Raw genomic sequence first — 21,265 nt, forward strand, 5'->3', positions numbered from 1 at the left:
AAAAAAGAACATATTACAACGTGTGATCCAAACGCTCCAGCAGGCAAGTGCTCTCTGGCTCCCCCTCTCTCACTCGGCGCGTCTGTGCTCTCATTCTCTGTCCAGATAAGCAGAGCAATAGTGATGGCAGCTCAAGAGATCCCCAAAAAATGAAGGAATTAAAATAATAATAATTAAAAAATAATAGATTAAAAAATATGTAGTTAAGATATTTTATAAAAATACATTATCTCTTCTAAGTTGAGAGACCGCCAATCATAATTCTAAGCACTGGCACCAGCCAGAAGGGCACCACTGGTGAGCGCCAAGAAAAAGCCCCAGCGATGATCCCACGACGTCGAAGCCAGCGCCAGCGCCAACGGCAACGGCAACGACGACTGCGCTGCTCCACGATCGCTGGGCAGGCAGTGCTCGTCGGGTTCGTGGGCCGTTCAATTCACACTCGCAGCTCGCCGCGCTCAGTTGCTCCCCAGAGTGACTTCTCGCCGAAAGTGGAGGCAGGCAGCAGTAAAAAGCGAAGCGCCCCCAGAAAGAAGGGAAATACACACACAAAGTGGATTAGCCTGGATGCGGATTATATTTTTGGGATCAAGATAGTGCTGATCCGATCGGGCGTGTAACTTGTGTGTTTCGACATTCTGTTTGTTTTGGAACAGCCAACTGCGGCGAGGGCAGTGAATCGGAATCGGTAACGGAATCGTACGGCGTACAGTGTAGCTTATAAGTCGTGTTAACGGAGTGAATAGATGGATGGATGGCCTCCTCCAGCTTTTATTACCATTACCATTTCCATTGCCTGGAAATAACAGTGAAGTGTATTGTTGGAAGAGCTTGAGCGAAAGAGCGGAAACGAAATAAAAGAAGCAGCAGCCGAAATAAGAAGCAAGGCAGAGATAGAAGCAGAGCAGCAGCAGAGTCTGATTTATAGATGCGGCTAGTCTGCTAGTCTGCGTGCGTGTCTGTGCTTTTTTGGCCAAAAAAAACCAACCCGATATGATCCTAACCCAACAACCTAATATAGCTATAGTAGCTTTATAATCATATTTTAATGATAAATGCTAAAAACAAGCAACAAATTATTTGCCGCTGTCGGAGCCCCATACATCGCCAAATTTATTATACGCCAGTGACAGTTTCTTTTTTTTATTTTCTTCGTCTGTGTCTGCCCCAAGATCCCCAAGAGAGACTGGGCGAGAGACAAAGGGAAAATACAAAAAACCGAAATAAAAATACAAAATACAAATAAAAAAAATATAAACACGCGAATGTGCGAATGTTTTAAACGAAAGTCGAACCGGGTTGAGTGAATTAATGGAATATACACACGCACTTGAAGTATCTGTGTACGTACGTGTATTTGTGATGAATTAAAAATCGTTCCAATAAAAACCAAAATAAAACCAATCTAAACAGTCTATATATTTCGGATTTATTGGGAGACCCTCAAACAACGTAAGTGTCTGGATTCGATTCTTCCACAAACTTGTAGTTCTGGTTAGCTTCGAAAAGGTGCCTCGTCAAGGTGCTCTAATTTCTTTCTCTTAATTGCATTTTATGCTTACTTGACCATTTCACTTGCTGGGTGAAGTGTCTGCTTGAGACTGTCAAAAAAAACTTAAAAAAATAAAAAACAAAGTTGGATTTTGCTCGTTAGCCGAATAACGGGAAAGGTGGCCCAGAGAGAGGGGAGCACGTTATATGGTCATGCGATAAGACACTTCAGACAGCACTTGATGTTTATGGCCTGCCCCCTGCCTCCACTCCTCCCCCCATCAGCCCACCTGAGCTAAATCTTGAATGTCAAACGTCAGATCATCCCGGCTAATTAATGGTCTCGCCACTACTCTTCTTCTGGCCAGAAAGAAGAGTATCCACCCTGAACCAACCATAAACCGTCCAATGACTTCCCTGTCCGAGTTTCGCGCTCAGCTCTTCCTGTTCCATATCAATCACATCGTTAAGGTCTCTGGTTGACATTTTCCTAGGCTGCCCCAACGTGTTTCGCATTTAAACAGTCCCCATTATCGATGTTTGGTTATTGTTCTCCACTCGCCACACTCTCGACACTCTCGACACTCTACACCCCCCACCAGAGAGGTGTGTAATTGCCTCAGGTGGGAGGTAGAGGTCCACATCAGTACAGTGAGAACCAGCATTTGTCCGGCTGTCAGAAACTAGAGCGGACCCACTCCACCCACGTGAATCAGATAAGCACCTGCCCGAATATTTGCTTATCAGTTCCATTCAGAGGCGATGATGAGGCGGATAATGGTCGAATAAATACTCTAATTAAAATATTAGTTCTAGTTCTAGAAGAGGTGTGAGGGCCAGCTGACCAGAATAAACCCGCTTTCGGGCCAAAGACGTCAGAGCTTGGATGCACGTCACCAAACCGGGGCATGGAAAGATTTCGATTTTTGCATGAAATCGTTAATGAACCGGGCCCCGTTGGAAACAAAAAGACTGGCCCGCCAGGTGAATCAGTGCAGTTTCCCAGCACCTGGCCCCAAGTCTCTTCACAGCCCGGCTCGTCAGCTGGGCCTGAAAAGTGTCGAAAGGTGCTGGCCGCGAACGGGATTGACTCGCTTAATCAGCACTCGGATGTTAATTCGAAATACGCGTGGCTTTTAGCATTGTGACGGCTCTCCTGCCATTGTGGTATCTGCACTTTTATCAACGCCAACAGATCTGCTCAAACAACACAAATATGTGCCAAGCTCACATACTATATATACTGTATACTGTATACTGTGTACTGGTTGGTGTATATAAGCTATCTTATCTGGGAATGACATGCAGGCCTTTAGAAGACGCATTAGCCATGCATTCAACACGAGGAGGGGCCTCTAAACCTAGAGAAAGAATTTCCAAAAAAAAAAGCTCAAAAGATAAGGTCTCGGAAGAAAGACTCACCCAGGAAGTTGACTAAGTCAGCTTTAAAGAGGCTTTAAGTACCAAGTAACACCTCTTATCTAGTTTCAACTTATAAGGTCTAATAAACACTAAACCCATTCTTCACAAGCGGGCTTAGTTCCCAACAGGTTTGAATTACATATTAGCTGATATAGTCTGCCTTAAAAACAAGAATCTTTGGAATACTACTCTCTAAGGTAAAGATGGGCTTTCAAGTTAATATTTATGGTTTTTGGGCCTTTCGAACCGCCCCCAAAATTATATTCCATCCGCAGAAACATTAAAAATGCCAGGCAGGTCGCAACTCTTGTTTATATGCACTTTTTACTTTTCGGCTGATTGATTTGTGGCCCGTCGCCTTGGACGCTCCACTCCACCCACATTATGGTGGCGTGGGCGGCGTGGGTGTACGCAGATCTCTTTCCCATTTTGCGCGATTTCCTCCAGGCCTCCTCCTCCACCTCCTCAGAGTTGTTTGCCGAGTTGCTCCGCTCGTGTTTTATTGTTTACCCGGCTCTCTAGCTCCTATAGCTCTCCATAGACCTCCTCCATAGCCTATAGCCCCCTGGCTGGTGTTTACCCATCGTCAGCTGCTGTTTGATTTGCAACAATAATTTCTGTTTGCGGTTTATGGAGGCCCCTCCGCGTACGTGGATTGTTATTATTATTGTTTGGATGATTGTACACTTTATGGCCGCAAAACGGTCAACTTTCGTGATATGCGTTCCCCGTATTAATTATGAATTATTATTCCCTGGACTTGGTCGAAATTTTGGGTATTTTTATAGTTGGGCAAGCTCTCAAAAGTAGTCCAATGACAGTTTCAATGACAGGTGGAGTTTTGAAACATAATTCATCGGCGGATAATGCTTAAACTCGAAAGTCTACTCTATAATTTCGAAAACTATTATTGTAGAGCCGTTACCTAATTATAATGCTTGGATGGTCCTCCCTCCCTCCCGAAAGAGAGGCGGGCTTCTAATGACTTTTTTCCGTGCCGTTCTAACTGTTTGCCATTGTCTTGGCCAAGTTTGTATGTATTTATTTGTTGTGTTTTGCAACCAAACTAATTGCAAATAAATTGTGCGCAGTTACAATCAGAGAGCGGGTAGGGCCCTGCTCCGGCTCCTAATCTGAGACGGGGCTGATCGACAAGTAGGCGCCAACAGACAATGGAATTTCAAATCAATGGGCTAATAAATAACCTAGACTAAAAGAAGTCTACTAAGGGAAAGTATCTATCTATCTAGATTCTAGATAGTCTAGCTAGCCCTTACTTCCCATAGTATAAGCCAGTAACTACTAGTAACTAAATGGTTCTCTCTCTCTTTCATATAGTACTCCTTATCAGCCCACTGGGAGCTGATTGAATTGCTATTAAATTTATTGAAAATCTACGGGAAGTGGAATCGAATTGAATGAGAGGCAACCTTCCACTCGGTTCATTGACATGCTCGGTTCTTGTTTCTGGCCTGGGGCGCAGATTGAAGAGAGCCCTTACTAATTGTGAGATATAAAGTCAAGGTCGACCCGCCCCACTCCGCCTTCGGCTGATAAGGCCAAGGCGGCCATGTGTCCCGGCACCTGATAAGAAAAGCCAAACACTGCGCAGAGAAAAGGCCATAAAGCAGCCAGAAATCAAACCCTGGGATGGAAAAAATTCCATAGGTGCGGCGTCAGAGCTTCTCATTCAAGAGTGTTGGCAGTATGACTCGGTGCTTTTGATTGATCAACTCCCGATTTGGCTCTCGGTTTTGGCTCTAAAAGCCTTTTGTTGACCTCATGAATACCTCTTTAATTTATACCATTGTTGGGGTGCGTCCAGATAGCCAAATTTTAATAATTTATGCAAATTCTTGAGGTCATTGTTTGGAATTGGTCAATATTCGCGACTAATATATGCCCGAGTTAGGGTTCCTACGTGGAACTTACGGCTTGGGGAAGTCCCAGTCTGATTTTTTCCTGGAGGAGGACACTGATATTATTTATGAAGAAAACTTTGCCAGTTTTTTTTGCATATTTTTCGTAAACATTCATAAATAGTCTAATGATGTTGCTCCCGCTGGCTCCATTAATCAAGACTTGTCACTCAGTCATTCACCCATTCAGCCAAGCATTCATTCATTCACTGCTTTTTTCGCTGGCGGATGTATCTTGTATCTGCTGGTACAGTGTTATCTTGTAGCTGGTTTCGCCTTATTTTTTGTTGCCGGATTCGTTCCTCGAGGGTTTTTCCACCAAACTTCCCCATCAATCAGGCAATTAAACGATGTAGGATATTATTTCGAATACTTCTAGGTAAAACCTCTCAAAATTCATACTCATTAGTGTTTCATTTTCAATTGCAGATTTAATTGGAATGGCATCTTCACCCAACAATGCGGCGCCGCCAGTTCTGTGGCGGGCGAGACGGAAAATTGGTAAGTTTTAAAATATTCTTATAAATTATTAAGGTAGTCAATTGTAGGATTATGGTAAGGATTATGAATTTTAAAGTTAGCAACCTTCAGCGGAAAGATTAAATCAATAGCAATCCGATTTGCATTTATAGTGGCCGTTTAATTAAGCCAAAAGGATGAGTTATTTGGGGTCAAGTGGCCAGGAGCGGGGCCCAACTAACCCGAACTGCTGGCCCGCCTGAAAACAATCACATAAAGTTTTAATTAATTTCAAACAAACGGCCAAACAAACAGCGGGCTGGGCAAACAAACAAAACCAACCTCAACCTCCCCATCCGACCTCCGACCTCCTCCGAGAGGAACTAGGAGGAGAACTTTACAATTTATGGCCGTAGTCGCGTGGCTCGCACGCCTCCTTCCATCGCTAGACTAACGGACTCTGTTTGTCTTTGTAATGGTAACAAGAAGCAGCGGGAGTGCGAGTGGGAGTGGGAGGGAAAGTGGCAACTGGAATGCCAATGGCGGAGACTACTCTGCACGCTTTGTCAACACTTTGCAGGAAGCCAACGTCGCTGATGTCGTCGGTGTCACGCTCCATGTGGTTTATGGAATGGAATAACATGGCGACTACCACACACACAAACACAACCACACACGTATACCCGGCACAAATACTAACACACTTGTGTGCCGTCATTTCCGTTTCCGCTTCGACAAAAAAACACGGTAGAATATACATATCATACTTATGTATAAAAAAATGCTAGAGTCCCTCTTTTAGTGAGAATTAGTTAGTCGCTTAGTTTAGTTTGTTTTGGTTACTCATGTTTCTTGGGCAGAAAAGCCGGCAAGTCGCCGTTGAGCCAAAGCACTATAGGAAATATGACCACTTTTTCTGGCCAAAAATATTATCTCAAGAACGAAACAAGATATTTAAGTTCTGATTTTTGATTTGAGTTCACATGGTCAATAGATTTAAGATTTAAAAAAAATATGGGCGTGGCACCGCCCACTACAATCTACAACATGGACTAAATAACAATGTCCGACTCGGTCGGACTTAGTTTAAATCTCTTTTTAACAAGAAAGGAAAGCTAACTTCGGGCGGAGCCGAAGTTTATATACCCTTGCAGTTAAAACCGGATATATATCGCAAACATCGGATATAGTTGGCCGATCCTTATGGGAATAGGAATATATAATCCAATTTATTACAATACAAAATCTAAAAAAAGTCCCAAACTTCTATCTTCAAAAATACGTTGTTGATATATTTACCAAATACCATTTCCGATCGTTCAGTTATATGGCAGCTATGGGATATAGTCGGCCGATCCTAATGAAATTTGGTAGGTTGGATCAACTGACCAAAAATAGAATCTGTATTAAATTCCAGCTTTCTATCTTCAAAAACACGAAAGTAGGGTCATTTCCGATCGTTCAGTTATATGGCAGCTATAGGATATAGTCGGCCGATTCGGGCCGTTCCGACTTATATACTGCGTGCACAGGAAAGAAGGGTGTGTGCAAAGTTTCAAGACGATAGCTTCAAAACTGAGAGACTAGTTCGCGTAGAAACAGACAGACGGACAGACAGACGGACAGACGGACAGACGGACATGCTCATATCAACTCAGGAGGTGATCCTGATCAAGAATATATATACTTTATAGGGTCGGAGATGTCTCCTTCACTGCGTTGCACACTTTTGACCAAAATTATAATACCCTCTGCAAGGGTATAAAAATGTGATTTATTTCTAAAAATTTCTTTTGTTAGACTACTTACATTTTCACTTTATTAAAATGACAACACAAGTTTTTTGGACACTTTACATACACAAGCACATAATACAAACCACATTGAAAAGTATTCATATCAAAACTTTTGATTTTGTCAATAAAATTTTCAGTATTCGCGTTTCTAAAATGCCACCAAAAAATCGTAAATTCTAAGCTCATGTAAATTAATCTATTGTGAATGATATGCAGTTAAAATTATTTTAATCTATTAACTTTCAAAAAATGGTTTTTGACAGGAAAAAGTGGTAAAATTTCCTATAGTGCAAAGTTTGGAGCTCAAACCGTAAAGTTTGAGTGAAAAGTGAGAGAGCTTTTTCTCCAACTTGGAGTCGAAGCTCCTGGAAAGTTTTATCGAAAGTTTATCTTGAACTTCTGGTTTGCAAAGCCGGTTCTTTTGGCCAACTGACTGAGTACTGAGTGGTCGCAGATGCCAATATCCGACTGATAAATGAATGTGTGTGTGTCTGTGTGAGGCCACATATGTTTTGTTATTTTCCCTGTCCAGACTTTAAGCCAACTAACGGTGCATTTTTGGATATGACACCAAAAACCAACAATGGCTTCGAAACAGCTGTTGTCTTTGTTGGGAGTTTCAGTTCCTTAGGGTTCTGTTTCGCTTGGATTCGATTAAAATTAGTAGCTATGTATATTATTAGTTTGGCTTCCAATTGAAGTAGTTGCTCCTCTGGCATTCCGGGGCTCTCCCCGGTAATCAATTAGGGCCATGGTCACGTTGGCGCTAACCGCTGAGCAAAAAAAAAAAAACTGAGAACGAGAATCAAACGTAAAAAATGTAAAGAACTCGCACATTTCCCAGGTCACCGTTTTCCTGATAAGAAATCTGACAAAACCGACTGCGAAAGGGAAAAGTGCGCTATCAACAAGTTGAATGCGAATGCGAATGCTCGGGAAATGGCAAAGGAGTGAGGAAAACGCGAGTCACAGAGGAATCGAAGAAAACTAATACTACCAAGCTATAAACTCTAAGAGAGAAAGACTAGAGAGAACAGGCAAAAGTTCATTAGTCGCTCGCGATAAACTAAAAAGGCAAATGTAAATAAAAAGCGAATTAAAAGGAACAGAAACCCTCGGATGCACTCAAACACACACTCAGATACTACTCAGGGGCGAATTCGCTTCACTCATGTGTGAGTGACTTCGCTTTGTTTATTTTAGGCGAATTCGCCGCGTATCTGGTCGGTTCGGCGTTCTGCGTTCAGAGCTCGTCGTTCGCTTCAGTATCGCTCAGATACTATTCGCACACTGTTCAGATACAGTTCGTTCGGCGAGCGCGAGACAAAAGCGGCCCGAAAATAAATTACAATTGAAACCGAAACCGAAACACATGCAACCCAGAAAATATAATCTAGAAAACGACATAAATCGGGCAGAGTTTTGTGCGCGTTGTGAGCCAGAAACGTAAAATCCAGAAAGCCAAAAAGTTAAAAAGTCAAAAACGCGAATCGAAGTGAAACGAATGAAAACTCGGGGCGCTGAGATGAGGCAATGAAACGATCAACGGTCGCGTGCTCAATTCTTCTTCTCGCCCTCGCCCTCGCCCCCAGAGTGCCAAGAGTGCCCAGAGTGCGAGTGCCAGTTCGAGTGCCAGTGCGGTTGTGTGCGTGTCCCCAAGGTGTGAAAATATCTTACGCGTAGCGAAAAGTATCTACACACACGGCCCATACCAATATACACTGGCTGCATAATAGCCCTGCCACAATTAACATAATCCAAATAACTCAAATAAAAGGCGTAAAACGAAGCACAGCGATCGCCCCGCTAAGTGAAAAAGTAAACCCCAGTGATCCCCCCTTAATCTACCTAATCCCCTATATTTTATAGCTAAAGTTTTCGCAAAGAGTATCCCCGAGAGTGGGCAGAAAGTGCATTCGTTGGGGCCACTACGTATTCTTAAGATACTTTCTGTCACTTGCAGCTGATCTGGTCGGCGTCTCTTTCGCTCTCTGGCCTCTCCATCTCGATCGGCACGGCGTTGCCAGCTTGATTTTTGTTCCCCCCATCGAGCTTATCTCTTGGTGACTCTGCCAGTGCCTGTGCCTGTGCCAGTGTTGTTGCTTTTTTTTCCTATTTTGTTGTTTATTATTTGATATTGTTGCGGCGAATTGGCAAAGCGTCCAAGCGTGCAAAAAAAAAACCGAAATTTAAACCATTTTCGGGCTCTATTAGTGGAAAAGCACTAAGCGTATGGCCCTCTCTTGAATGGGCTTCTGTGCTCTGGAATGTGATTTGTGCTGGTCATTCGGATTATATATTTTTTTTTGGCGGAAATTGTGGGTTTCCTAGGTTTTTAGATAAAGGCCGAGCCGTCCGGACTCCGAAGTGCGCAACGGAACGGCGATAAGCTGTCTGGGCAGCCCTTTGCCGCCCCCGCGTTACGTCCCTGCCCCTGAACTTGGCCCTCACCTGCAGACAGGTGCCTTTGTTGTCAATATTTTTGTTATTTTTTTTTTGGGTCTTTTATCAAGAGAGGCATGTGGCAGGTTTAGTCAACAAAGTCTCGCCTGTGGCTGTAACGGAAGTGGCTGCCAAAAGTATAGACAATGTAGAGGCACAAGTCTCAGTCTCATTCTCAGTTTGTGGAGCAACTTTTCCAACAGAACGCTAACCAGCAACACACACATCACAGAGACTGGCTATAGAGACAGGCTATAGAATAGAGCCCTCTCTGCAGCCCCCACACGACCTGTGTGCTTGTTTATGATTGTCATTATCATTATCAGAAGGAATTACCATTGTTATCCAGCTAAATCTAGTCATTACTCACTCACGCGCTTATCAGTGGGCGCCGCTTTCGCTCGTGCTTTGATGCTGATAATACGCCTTGAGTTGGCTTACCTGCTGGCCGCTGGCCAGTGCCACTAGCTACTATAGCTACTTGGGCTATCAGTCACGTTGAAACGATGCCGTCACTTGGCCAAAATAATCATTGACGGTCATTGTTGTTGACCGCCGACGAGGAGGGGAATTTCCTGGCCTCTCGAAAACTGTGGAAAGTGTGGGGGTCTCCTATCGAAAGTTTCCGTTCTTCAGATTAAAGAGATTTAAGGAGGCATAATACTGATAGCTTACGCTCTTACTCAGATAATTAATAACCAAATCTCCTCCTATTCATAACCAGTTGGTATTAAAATCAAAATTATGTGTGATTCCCCTGAATTTAAAGCCATAATGGTGTCTATAATTTATTAATATTATGATGGTTTCTCAAGAAACCTTTGGATTCTTTAAAGATATTAAGCTCTGCGAAGATTTAATTTGTAGAGTTTCTTAATAAATACTCTTCCGACCACTTGCGACCAGTTATTACAGAGTACTCCCATGCCATATCAAGTAGCCGCCATGTTGCCCGAATGGGTTTTCCGTGCCTATCCCCGCCATATAAGGGGACTCGCAGAGCGCGGCGGGGCGGGGGAGCGGACGAAATTGACCCAATATACTGGCAAGATTTCAAGTTGATTGCAATGGCAAAAGTTACACACATATATGGTAATTACGCCCGGATTATTATGGCCAAATGCAGAAGGTGGTCTGCATGGAGGCAGTTGGCTAACCTGGTCGACCAGCCGACTGGTGACTGGCTTCCTGCTGCCCACATTTGGTTGTACTGGGCCCAGAGCAGCTGGCTTGTGCAGGCTGTAGGCCTTCTTTAATGTGGGTTAAGAGTTCTTCGAGGAATTCCGACAGAAAGACTCCCACACGGCAGTATCTTTTATGAATGCATCATTAGCTTGTATCCGAAAGATAATGCCTTCAATTATTGATATACGAACCAATATGTTCGCTGGCAGAGTTCTTTATGGACATTTTATGTTTATTTATCGCTTCTTCTCCCTTGAAGTCTTTGAACCCGCCCCTGTTGACACCTTTGTTGCTTCTGTCTCGACACTGGCACTGGCTCTGGTTCTGGCTTTTGTTTTGTTTAATTTTTATTGATGTTATTGCTGTTTATTGGGGAATGCCAAACAGCTGTTTGTGGGCCATTCTGCGCCTGGATTCTGTTTGGCGGCACGTGTCTGCCGGATGGATACCAGATAGAAGTATCTGCTAGTGTTGATCTTGCGTGTATAGTATTATTTGATTCGTGGGGCTGTTGATTTATTCAATTTGCATCTCGTTTATGGTCGCTCTGCTTGCCAAACTCGTTTCGAACCCTCCAAATTTAAATCATGTGCAGTATTTCCAAATTAATTATTTAAATATTCGCGAGTCTTTGATTTGATGGCGAAATTCTTGTCAGTTTATCGGACAAGTGCATTATTATGGCGAATAATTTTAATTGAAATTGAATTAAATCCACTTTCGTATACCTTGCGGAAATTTCCTCTAGTGCTTTGTTTTTTCTTTGGACATCCACGCTCTCTTGATAAAAAATCATCATATGATGTGGGGGCAGACTTATCTTACCCAATGCCCGCCACTCGTAAAATGTCGAAAATATTACCCGACTTGTGTCTCATAGAAGGCCCTATATACCGCCTCTATATAGAAGCTCATTCACAGTTCGATGCCTCAAGGCTAGACCACCGCAGAACATATGTAATCATAATACTGAACAGATTTTTCGAAATAATGTGAGTCAGATTGTGGGACGAGTTTTTACATCTTCTCGGAAAAGCCAATATTTGCATGGAAAATGGTCGGTCGGGCGGTATTATTATTATTTCGGGAAACCCATTTGGAACTGAGTCACCTGGCTGGCATTTCCTCGAGATCCAGATCGGCAGGGGGCGGTGCTTGCGTCACAGGCCGATGGACAAAAGAAAATGTGTGCCAATTGCGCGATTTCATATTCGAATATATATATACTAAAGATATAGATTCATTTTAAAAGGAAACGGGGCAGCTGCCCACACACGGTTACATGGGGGAGGGAGATGTGGAAGGTTGAGATCTCTGTCGTCATACATGGGCACTGTTAGATAATAGTACTAGTTTTTCTATTAAATATTTATATTATTTTAATATTTTAACTAACTTGTGCTTTTTTCGTAGTGCATTCACTCGCCTCTCTTGCCAATTCGCCGCAAAGTGAGTGGCGCAGCTACCTTATCAGCTTAAGCTCTCCGGCTCTCTTCTCGCCACTCTCCTCGTTCTTTTTGGCATCGAATTGGCGCAAGAAGAAGAGCCTTTTAATTAATATGCTTTAATAACACCCACCCCCTTCCGCCTTCCGCCTCCCACTCCCCCTAACCCACCCAGCACAAACTTACACTATACCTCTCAGCTGCTATTAATCTTCATTCTGTTTATACAAATCAAACAGATTTAATTAATTTATATCAGTTGTGCGCTCTCTCTCCGCTGTTTGTTTATGTTTTTGTTTGCCCCTTTTGTTTTCGTGTTCGCGTGCTGAGAGTCATAGCCCAGAGCTGGCCGGGCTGGTGGAAAATTTTCCAACGCTATGGAATTAAAATTGATTCTAAACCGCGAGTGCGAAACCCACCGGTGGGCGGTGGTGGGGGGCGGACTGGGAGCAGACCTGGCGCCTGCTTAAACGGTTCTGTCGTTCCACTGCAGTTCCACCTGATACCCCCCTATCTCCACTAATTTTTTTTCCTAATTAACTAAAGCGGCAATTTGCAATTGACTGGCACGGGGGCAGCCCTTGAAACCAGTTGGGAATCATAGAAATTACACGATCTAGAGCTGGTTGGTGGGATTACCTAATTGGAAGTGTTGAGGAAAAAGTAAAGCCCCCCATTAAAGCAAGGCCCCATTAACAAACCCCCCAACTCCAATCCAAAAGACAAAAGCAGATTTCACTTATTTATGATTTCATTAGGCTGCTCATTACCCTTATCAGGACCAGGCCCAGAACCAGTCAGCTGCCAGTTGTTTTCGGGTTTAAAAACTTCAAAAAGACTGCCTGCCTCCGCACCTGACCTTTGGCCCTGCAGCTGTTCAGTTATGTTTTTCTGTTCGCAAAGAGCTTACATCGAACATCGTCTCGAATTACCCCTCCGAGTTCCAAGAACTCGCCCGAAAGTTGCCAATTTGTGTTCCTGTTTCTGTTTACTTATTAATGTGCAATGTCTTGCAATATTTTGATTATTGTATACGATTTCTACCCGTGCCTGTCTGCCCGTCTGCCCGTCTGCCCGCCCACGGCGTCGTCTTACAATTTATTCTGCTGATGCCAGGCTGGGACGTCTTCTGGCTGGGAACCCAATACCCACACAAGGACCAGAGACCGATACTGATCTTGACTCTTGAAAGTTATTTACGCCGAACCGTCCAAAACCAAACAAACCAAAGTGAAAAATATTATTTTGTGAAACTTTTCCAGTCCCGGAAACCCCAGAGAGAATCCAAATAAGACCACAGCAAATAATATATCAAATAATCACTATTTGTTTGGATTGGATGGCCCATTATTTATTTGCTTGGGTCATTTCCTCGAATTAGACGCCGTGACAATTCCGAAATTCGAGTGTAAAAAAGTTTCCATTTATGAATAATATTTGTAAAGGCAGATGTTGGTGGGACTGCCACTGCCACTGGGCGGATCAAAGTGAGCGATCGAGCAAACAAATATTGTCGCAGACACTACGTAATGTCTGTTCGGTGGATAATTAACACTTGATTAACACAATTGGGTGCTTGTCATACGCAGATCCAAGGGAGATCTTAAAAATAAAGGAGAGTCCAAGGGAGTGGGAATTGGCCTAGGTTCTGACTCAAGAGGAGTCATGTAATTAGTGCTAAGTGATTATGCCTGGTCGGGAGTACAGCAATGCGTAGTATTCTGACCCGGTTACGAGGCCACACTTGGCTCAGAACTTACCTTCCCCACGCGGCCGTTTGGCTTCTGTTTTCCATCAGCCCGCCAGCTGGCAAGCGTTCAAGAAACCCCCTCAGCCGAATTTCCATTATAAAATGAATTACTTAGCACCAGATAAAACGCTTTAACAGAGGGGCTTTTTAATTTTAATACCTTGTGGCACTTTGCTCCAGAGATGGTCAAGGTAGTAATATAAAGTCTTATAGTAGAGGTGAGAGATGATCGTGTGTGAGTTGATTAGATTTTCACACTTTGGCGGGCAAGTGCTCGCATTTGTTCGCATCTTGCTAATTGCTGAAATGTATGTTGCCCGACACTGATGGGCTTTTAATATTGATATTGACGTCAACTTTATTGGCCCCGGCTCGAATCCCAGTCTCAAAGATTGCTCCCAATCATGCGTCACTGGGAGTTCATATCGAAGGAATTCCTTGAAGCAGAACAGCATTTGTCACACACATATAGCAGGAATCAGTTCTGAGTAATTTCAAGTGAGGCCTCGACTTGCTGCTATAATTAGTATGTTTCGTTTTTTTGGTTTTCGTTGACAGCTCTCTGTTGTTTCCGATTCGAGGCAGCCTTCAACCTTTTCCTTCAACCGCCTGATGGGTCCTGACGTCTGCTCGGATGTGCTTGGGTTAGTTGCACGGACCGATGGTCAGAAAAAGCACTAGAGCAGCGGTCAAGGAAAATCATAGAAGAGCGGCTCTTAATGTGCTTGGGTTTCGCTGAATCGAAGCCATCAAGTGTGGAAATGAGTGCAGGTACTCTTAGAACTCTTAGAGATTTGGCTTCAAAAGGCCAGCAAGGCTTACAAGGCTTCCCAGCTTCGGTGGCAGTAAAGTTACGTATACGCCACGTGTACACGTACTTCAGCAATATTAAATTTTACCGAAAAAAAATCAAAATCATTAAATAAAAATTTAATTATCAGGAATTATAATGAATGCATGTTTCTCGAAAAATGGCAATAAAATTAATTCTCATTTGGGAAAAACGTACACGAGGCGTATACGCAATATTCCTGCCATATTTTTTGCTAATTTGACGGCCGACACTTTATGGCCCATTCGGATTATGTTTTATTAAAGCGAGGCTCATAATTATTTCGATTGATTTTCCTATTAATTGTATTGCCATTTTATGACAATTTTAAATTGCACTTGTAGGGGATTTATAATTGAAACATGTCTACCTCAGTGGAGACACACACATTGGTTTGCAAAAATTAGCAATTAATTTGACAGATTAATTAAAAATCGTTGCTGCACGGCGGGGGAGCTGATTGCTCTGCTCCCTCCCTGCAGAGGGGTCATCGTGGGTGAGTGCGTGAGTGGAGGAGTGCTTCGGAGTGTGTGTGCAATCAGCCGGTTAATTGAACTGCACCCAGCTCCACGCACACTCCTCGCAATAGAAAGAGTTGAACCGAAGAGGGACATACTCTCATGAAGCTTGCTACTTGCAACAAATACTTTAAAGACATCTCCCTGCCAGTGCTATAGCTTTTAAAGTAAATATGTCATTAGTTTTCATATGCAGTTGCCTCGAAATCATGATACCCCGAACCAGGGTAGTGGGGATGGCTCCTCGCTGGCGACTCGACTGCCTCGAAGGCGGGTCCCAGTCCGAGAGTCATTCACAGAAATTGCTTTAGCTTTAGCTTTGGCATGGCTGGCGTCGCATTGTTGTTCCTGCCTGGCAATTATAAGTGCAACAACAACGCCAGCCCGACTACACACCATGCCATATTATTTTCTTGTTATTGTCTCAGAGCTTGCAGCACGACACCCAATGAATGAATGACTGAACGACTGAGTGAGTGAGCAACTGAATGAATGAGTATTTGAAAAAAGTCGATCCAAATGACACGATAATCAAGGCAAATAGAAATGCCAGTTGCCAGTTGCCAGTCCTCGGCTTTGTTTCCACTCTTCGGAATCGGAATCGCATCCACGTTTAGCGCAGGGGTGTCTCCGTTTCTGTCCCATTGACGCGCAAGGGGTTCATTGACTGTATTGTTGAATTTTATGGTTGGATTACTGGAAAGTCTAATGCAAGTGCATGTAAGTCGAGTATCTGACTTGCTGCTACTTGCTACTTTCGTGTAATTACCTTGCCACCTCCCCTAGTGGCTTTGTTTTCAAACAAAATGCTGTCTCTTGCTCTTTAATCTGCAATTTCGGATTATTTGAAGCTTGAATTCTGCCACAAATGTTTCCAATAACACTCCAATGACAGCTGTCACCTTTATGTTGCATTTGCGGTTGCGGTTGGTGGACTGGGCCTAATTGCTGGCAAAAGTTTGGGCTTAAAGACGGCTTTATTTAAGCCCACTCGGCTGCTCGGCCAAGCCGGCAACTCAAGCCTGCACTTCAGGTGCATCCACTTCTGAGGCACATCGTGTGCAAGAGCCAGAAGAGCAGCCAACACTTTATCTCTGGCCTTGGCTTGCTGGAAACTATTTTGTCTTAATTAGAGCCACCAACGAATTTTCCTTTGACGTCATGCAACTGCAACATCAGATAGCAGATACCAGAAAGCAGAAAGCAGATTTCCTTGCGGCCAACTATTGGCGTTTGTCTATTTTTGGACGGCAAACAAAAGCATTGAACCCGCTTTGTTTCCTCGTCGGGGCGAGCTGGTAACTTTCCGCCGCCCCCAAAATAGCCGAAAAAGCCAAAAATTGTTTGTTTAGCTCGCGGGTTGACTAATTAACTGTCTCCCGTCCTGGGGGGAAGCCACCACCTCCACAGGAAACGCGCGTCATGCCCTTCCGTCCACTTGACTTCTTTTATTCGGAGGGGGGTGTGGGTGGGGGAGTGGGTGTTCCACCCCCCATTCATAATTTGCGTGAACCTTGTCACCCGGCAATCTTTATTTTCCATTCGGTGTTTTATTGTCAGGTAATTTAATTAATGGCTCCTCCTTACGGGAAACGGGTCTCTAAATATTTGTTCTTCGAGTGCGTTGCCAGCAGGTAGTTGATACGGGTGTCGAGTACTTCCCGATAGTGGTTGGCAGCCATAAGGAAGTCCTACTCAGAGATACCTATTCAAGTGCTACTCCAGCTGGACATGATTCATTCCAGTACATTTCGAATGGGATTAGGGACGTCCACAGGGCGTATACTTGATGTCCGCAGCAGAGGAAAATAGTTTAATCAAAATCTCAAATGGGGCATTTAAATTCCTGGCAAAGCTGTGACTTCCTGCTGCCTGGCAGGCACGCAGACCTCCCTTTAGTGACCTTTCCTGCCCCGCCACCCCACCGCCCACTTCGATAGACAAACAAACAAACTAATTTCGCTCCGCTTAGTCATGCTGCACCATGTTGGGCTGGACATGGCTCTGATGGAGAATGGCGGATGGAGGACTCCTGACCGAACAATCCAGCGACAAGCGCAATCAGCGCAATAACGCCGGGGCCCAGAAGAACTAGGCAGTCTCCAAATATTTGACCTTCGGTGGGAGTACATTGAGATTCTGGAGCTCAGAACTATCCCACAGAAGTTTGTTATTCTAGGGACTGGCGGGCCATTCTTTCTCGCAGTGTGGGCTCGGAGGATAAGCCGGGATGTGGCCGCTTGGGAAGTCGAGGCACGTTTGTCATTGGTAATTTCGAGCATGTCATAATGATAACTCAAACAAAGGGCGGATGGGGGCACTCGCATGGCCCTCGCACTCGCCCTCGCCCTCGCGAGGGGATGCAAAGGGGCCACTGTTTGTTTATAATTTATTTTTAGGCCAAGAGTCTTGACCTCCCTGCCAATGTTTATTCAGCGGCTCACGTAGTTCACTTCGTGTAATTGATTAAAGCAATGTCGGGAAGACAATTCCTGGGGCTCCTTCGGTGGAAAATGAAATTAAATTCCTGGAAAGGTTGCTTTGAAGTGGCTGGGCTGGTTAACACAAATTGTCATACGCCAGTCGGCCATGGTGCTCTTTATTAAAAATGGTTACACAATCCTCGAGCAGCGTCACTCGGGTAACAAGTTGGCCGCAAAGCAGATTTATGACAAGAAAGTAGCTGGCGTCGCCTACAATTTCAATATTTCTTCAGACAAGTTGGCCAGAAGGCGAATGGAGGAGAGGAGAAAGGAGTGTCGGCGGCGGCTGGCAAATTGAAAATCTTACTCAAGTAGCTGACGGGGCTGGGCTCTTTTTTGCGAGTCTGCGGATGCGTTTAAATTGGAAATGCGATGCGGCGAAATGCCCGGGGAGCTCCGAGCTACACTCCCTCACGAGAGAATAGAAAGTTGCTCATACGCCGCGTGGTCTTTAATGTTTCGCCAAACCATAAAGTGCGAGGAGGGAAATAAATAACACTTGCACTCACAGTCGGATCATAAAAGTTGACTTTAATTAAAGCCATTCGCGGGAACAACATGCAATTAGATAGATAGTCTGTCTTGGAATTAAAGATGTTTGTTGGAAAAGATACTACATGCTATAGGCTATAGGATTATTCCCCTCAAAGTACCAGACATCTTTTCGAATGATTTTCTCTAAAATAGTCATCTTCTTTTATGATAACTATTAATATTTCGCTGCGGCGCAGTAGTTGTATAATATTAATGCTCCGCCAGGCCATATTCGCTCCAGAGCTCGCCCCGGACAAATGAGAACCGTTTATGGCTGCCATTTGGATAACTTTTTCCTCTCTGCGACCTTGGGGCCCCATGCACGAATACGCGTAGTTACAATATGCATACTAACATGTACATATATGTCGCAGCACCAGTGTGTGCGAATCAGTATATTAAAATATTGACTGGCAATCATAAAAGTGAGCAATAATGGGCGCATATTCCCAGGCAGTATCTCTGTTCGATGGTAGCTGCTGGTAGGGCTGGCAACTCTGGGCTTATAATACTAGATAATAGAATAAATACGTAAGCTCCATGCGATAATGGCAGGGCTCTGACTAGATACACCTTTTTCAACCGAAAGACACTTGTCCAGCTACAGGTTATTGATCCAAGCCGACAATTTTAACATTCCCAGAATGCAAATAGCACTCCTGGCTAGTACTGGCTCCTGGCTACCCCACCACTCCACTAATCGACGCCATCGCTGCCATCGCCGCCGCCTAATGACGGCTTTTCCCCATTTTGTCCCGATTTCGCGCTCCTTTCGCTCCCGGCTTACGCCATCTTGCCCCATTCTTGTTTGCCTTAGCGGCAAATGCTCGGACATGCCACAGATACAGATACAGATATAGTATCGCGCAGATACGTGCATGTACTGGTGGGGTATGTACCTACGTATAAAGTATATGGCTTTGTTATCTGCTATCTGGCCCGCCTTTTGTGCCACTATCAACGGTGTCAGCCAAATGCAGACCAAAACGAATAGAGTTGAGCGCCATACTGCACTGAGAGAAAACTGATGGACAAAATGGAAAAATTATTCAAAATATACTAACCTTTTAAACTAGGATAGGTTACTCCTTAGCTCTTAAAAGCCTATTCCTAATAGTCTTTAAAAGGTAGTACCTTTTTTTTTCACAGTGACAGTGGCGTGCGCCATTAATGAACATCGTTTGCTTATCCAGACTGCCACCCTCCGCCCCCCATTATCGCTGCCCCTGCCCCTGCTGTTGACATAATGTAAGCCACCGATGTCTGTCTCATCCGCTCTCCCAGTGGCGTAAAAATAGTTCGCTCTCGCTATTATTTGTGCCACCAGTTGCTAGGTGTACGAAGATAGAATTCAGAAAGGATGGCTCCCACCTCTCTGGCAGGGCCCACAGTGCGTATGAGTAATGTTGAAGTTGAAGCCATTTGTTTGTTAAATTGTAGCATTTAAAGCGCTTCACTCTGCCACTCACTCACACGTGCCACTCAATGTCTATTCAAACGTGCAACAGAGGCAGAAAACCAGAAAGTTGCAACTGCAACTTCAGTTGGGTCTAAGGCTGCCAAACGCAGCGCCATGATGGCCATTGTTGCAGAACGGAAATTAAATCATTTCCGCTGTCAACTATCGCTGCTATCCCGACAGGCACCAGCTGTCATGCCACAGAGGGGTTCTGGTCTTAAAGAGCTGTGTTTTGTTTAAAAATAATTCGTACTGTTGTTGACTCTTCTGTGCAAACAGTTTACTTAACGAGCTTTTCAATATCATCGACGCACTTTGTATTTTCAATTAAACCCAGTTGGACCGCAAACCACATCAATCCTTTGCCAGGATCCCCACCTATTGTCCCTGGCCGCCACCCTGCTGCCCATCATTGTTTGCCGTTGGCTTTTGGAGTATTGTTGACGTTTCAGTGACGAAGGGAACCAGAGGGGGCAGAGAGGCCCTGTGGCCATGTTTATTTTACTTAACTGCCATTTTACTCTGGCCTACGTGTGCGGCCGTGTCTGTCACATTGCCTTCCCCCGAACTGTTGTTTGTTTATCAATTGGCGGCCTGTCTGTGGCCCTACAGCCCCTGTCCCCGTCTTCGCCCCCGCCCCGGCCGCGCTGGCCAGATGTCTCGGCCAGTTGACTGCTGGCGACCCCGAAAGCGTTAATTGAATTGCCTCTCTCGGCGGCACATGGGAAAGCGCTGAAAACGCTTTAAAAAAAAAAACTGTCAGGGAAACTCTCTGCGAAATAGTTGAGGGAAAACTTTTAGCATCTCTGTCTGGAAAGTCTGGAAAGTTACGAGTTGTATTTATTCTAAACAGAACTCCAACAGGTCTCGAGAAACTTTGCCAACTGCATAATTGAGTTGAAGGGCGCGCTTCCCTGCTATTATGATTATGAAAGTGAAACAGAGTGAAAACGAAGGCCCCAAAGTTTCAAAGAAAAACAAAAGTACGCCGAACAGTGATCAGCGAAGCCAAAGTCAACAAATTACGCGAAAATTCGACAATTTGCATCCGATAGCATCCGATAGCGGCCTCTCGGCGGCACCAAAGCCAACAAAATTGATTCAAAACACCCAACAGCAGCTAACTCCTCGACAACAGCGACAACAGCCTCGAAGAAATACAGTCTACGTTACGCGGCTGGATTGCTCAAGTTTGACAAAATTCAATTCATTAAGACGGAGGGTTTAACATTCGCGTTGCTGGCGGGCCCCATGGGCCAAGCGGCAAGTATGTGTCGATTTCGTGGTTGTCGCTACAAAAACAAGAACAAGAGCAACAAACAGCAGCAACAACAGCAGCAACAGCAACAGCAGCAGAATGAAACACCCACCCATAGTCCCCAGTTTCAGCATCATTCTGAGATAATCCCGGCAACAACAGGTGAGAGGGAGGTTGTGCTTCGAATTTGCATAAATATTTTGTCACATAACTTCGGAAAGAACAACAGTGAGGTTGCCCTTATATGGATTTTCCCCTTTTTCCCAATCCTG

At 44.3% G+C, this 21,265-nt stretch overlaps 1 protein-coding gene across 5 annotated transcripts in view; it reads left to right on the forward strand.

Annotated features, from left to right (window-relative positions):
- Positions 1–413: 413 nt before the first annotated feature.
- The window catches only part of Pde11 (Phosphodiesterase 11), a 33,999-nt gene continuing 13,147 nt past the window's right edge, over positions 414–21,265 (forward strand). The window contains exons 1-3 of one of the 5 annotated variants that reach the window (XM_070276750.1): positions 414–688; positions 1,173–1,452; positions 5,262–5,333. In XM_070276750.1, coding sequence (XP_070132851.1) covers positions 5,273–5,333 — 61 coding nt within the window. In that variant the 5' untranslated portion in view covers positions 414–688; positions 1,173–1,452; positions 5,262–5,272. Of the gene's footprint in view, positions 1,453–5,261; positions 5,334–8,362; positions 8,906–20,588; positions 21,156–21,265 lie in introns of those variants that run through there. The other 4 variants (XM_070276749.1, XM_017238996.3, XM_070276748.1 and 1 more) reach the window with 4 other exon arrangements.

This window comes from Drosophila bipectinata, chromosome 2L, assembly GCF_030179905.1.
Source record: "Drosophila bipectinata strain 14024-0381.07 chromosome 2L, DbipHiC1v2, whole genome shotgun sequence".
Lineage (NCBI taxonomy): Eukaryota > Metazoa > Arthropoda > Insecta > Diptera > Drosophilidae > Drosophila > Drosophila bipectinata.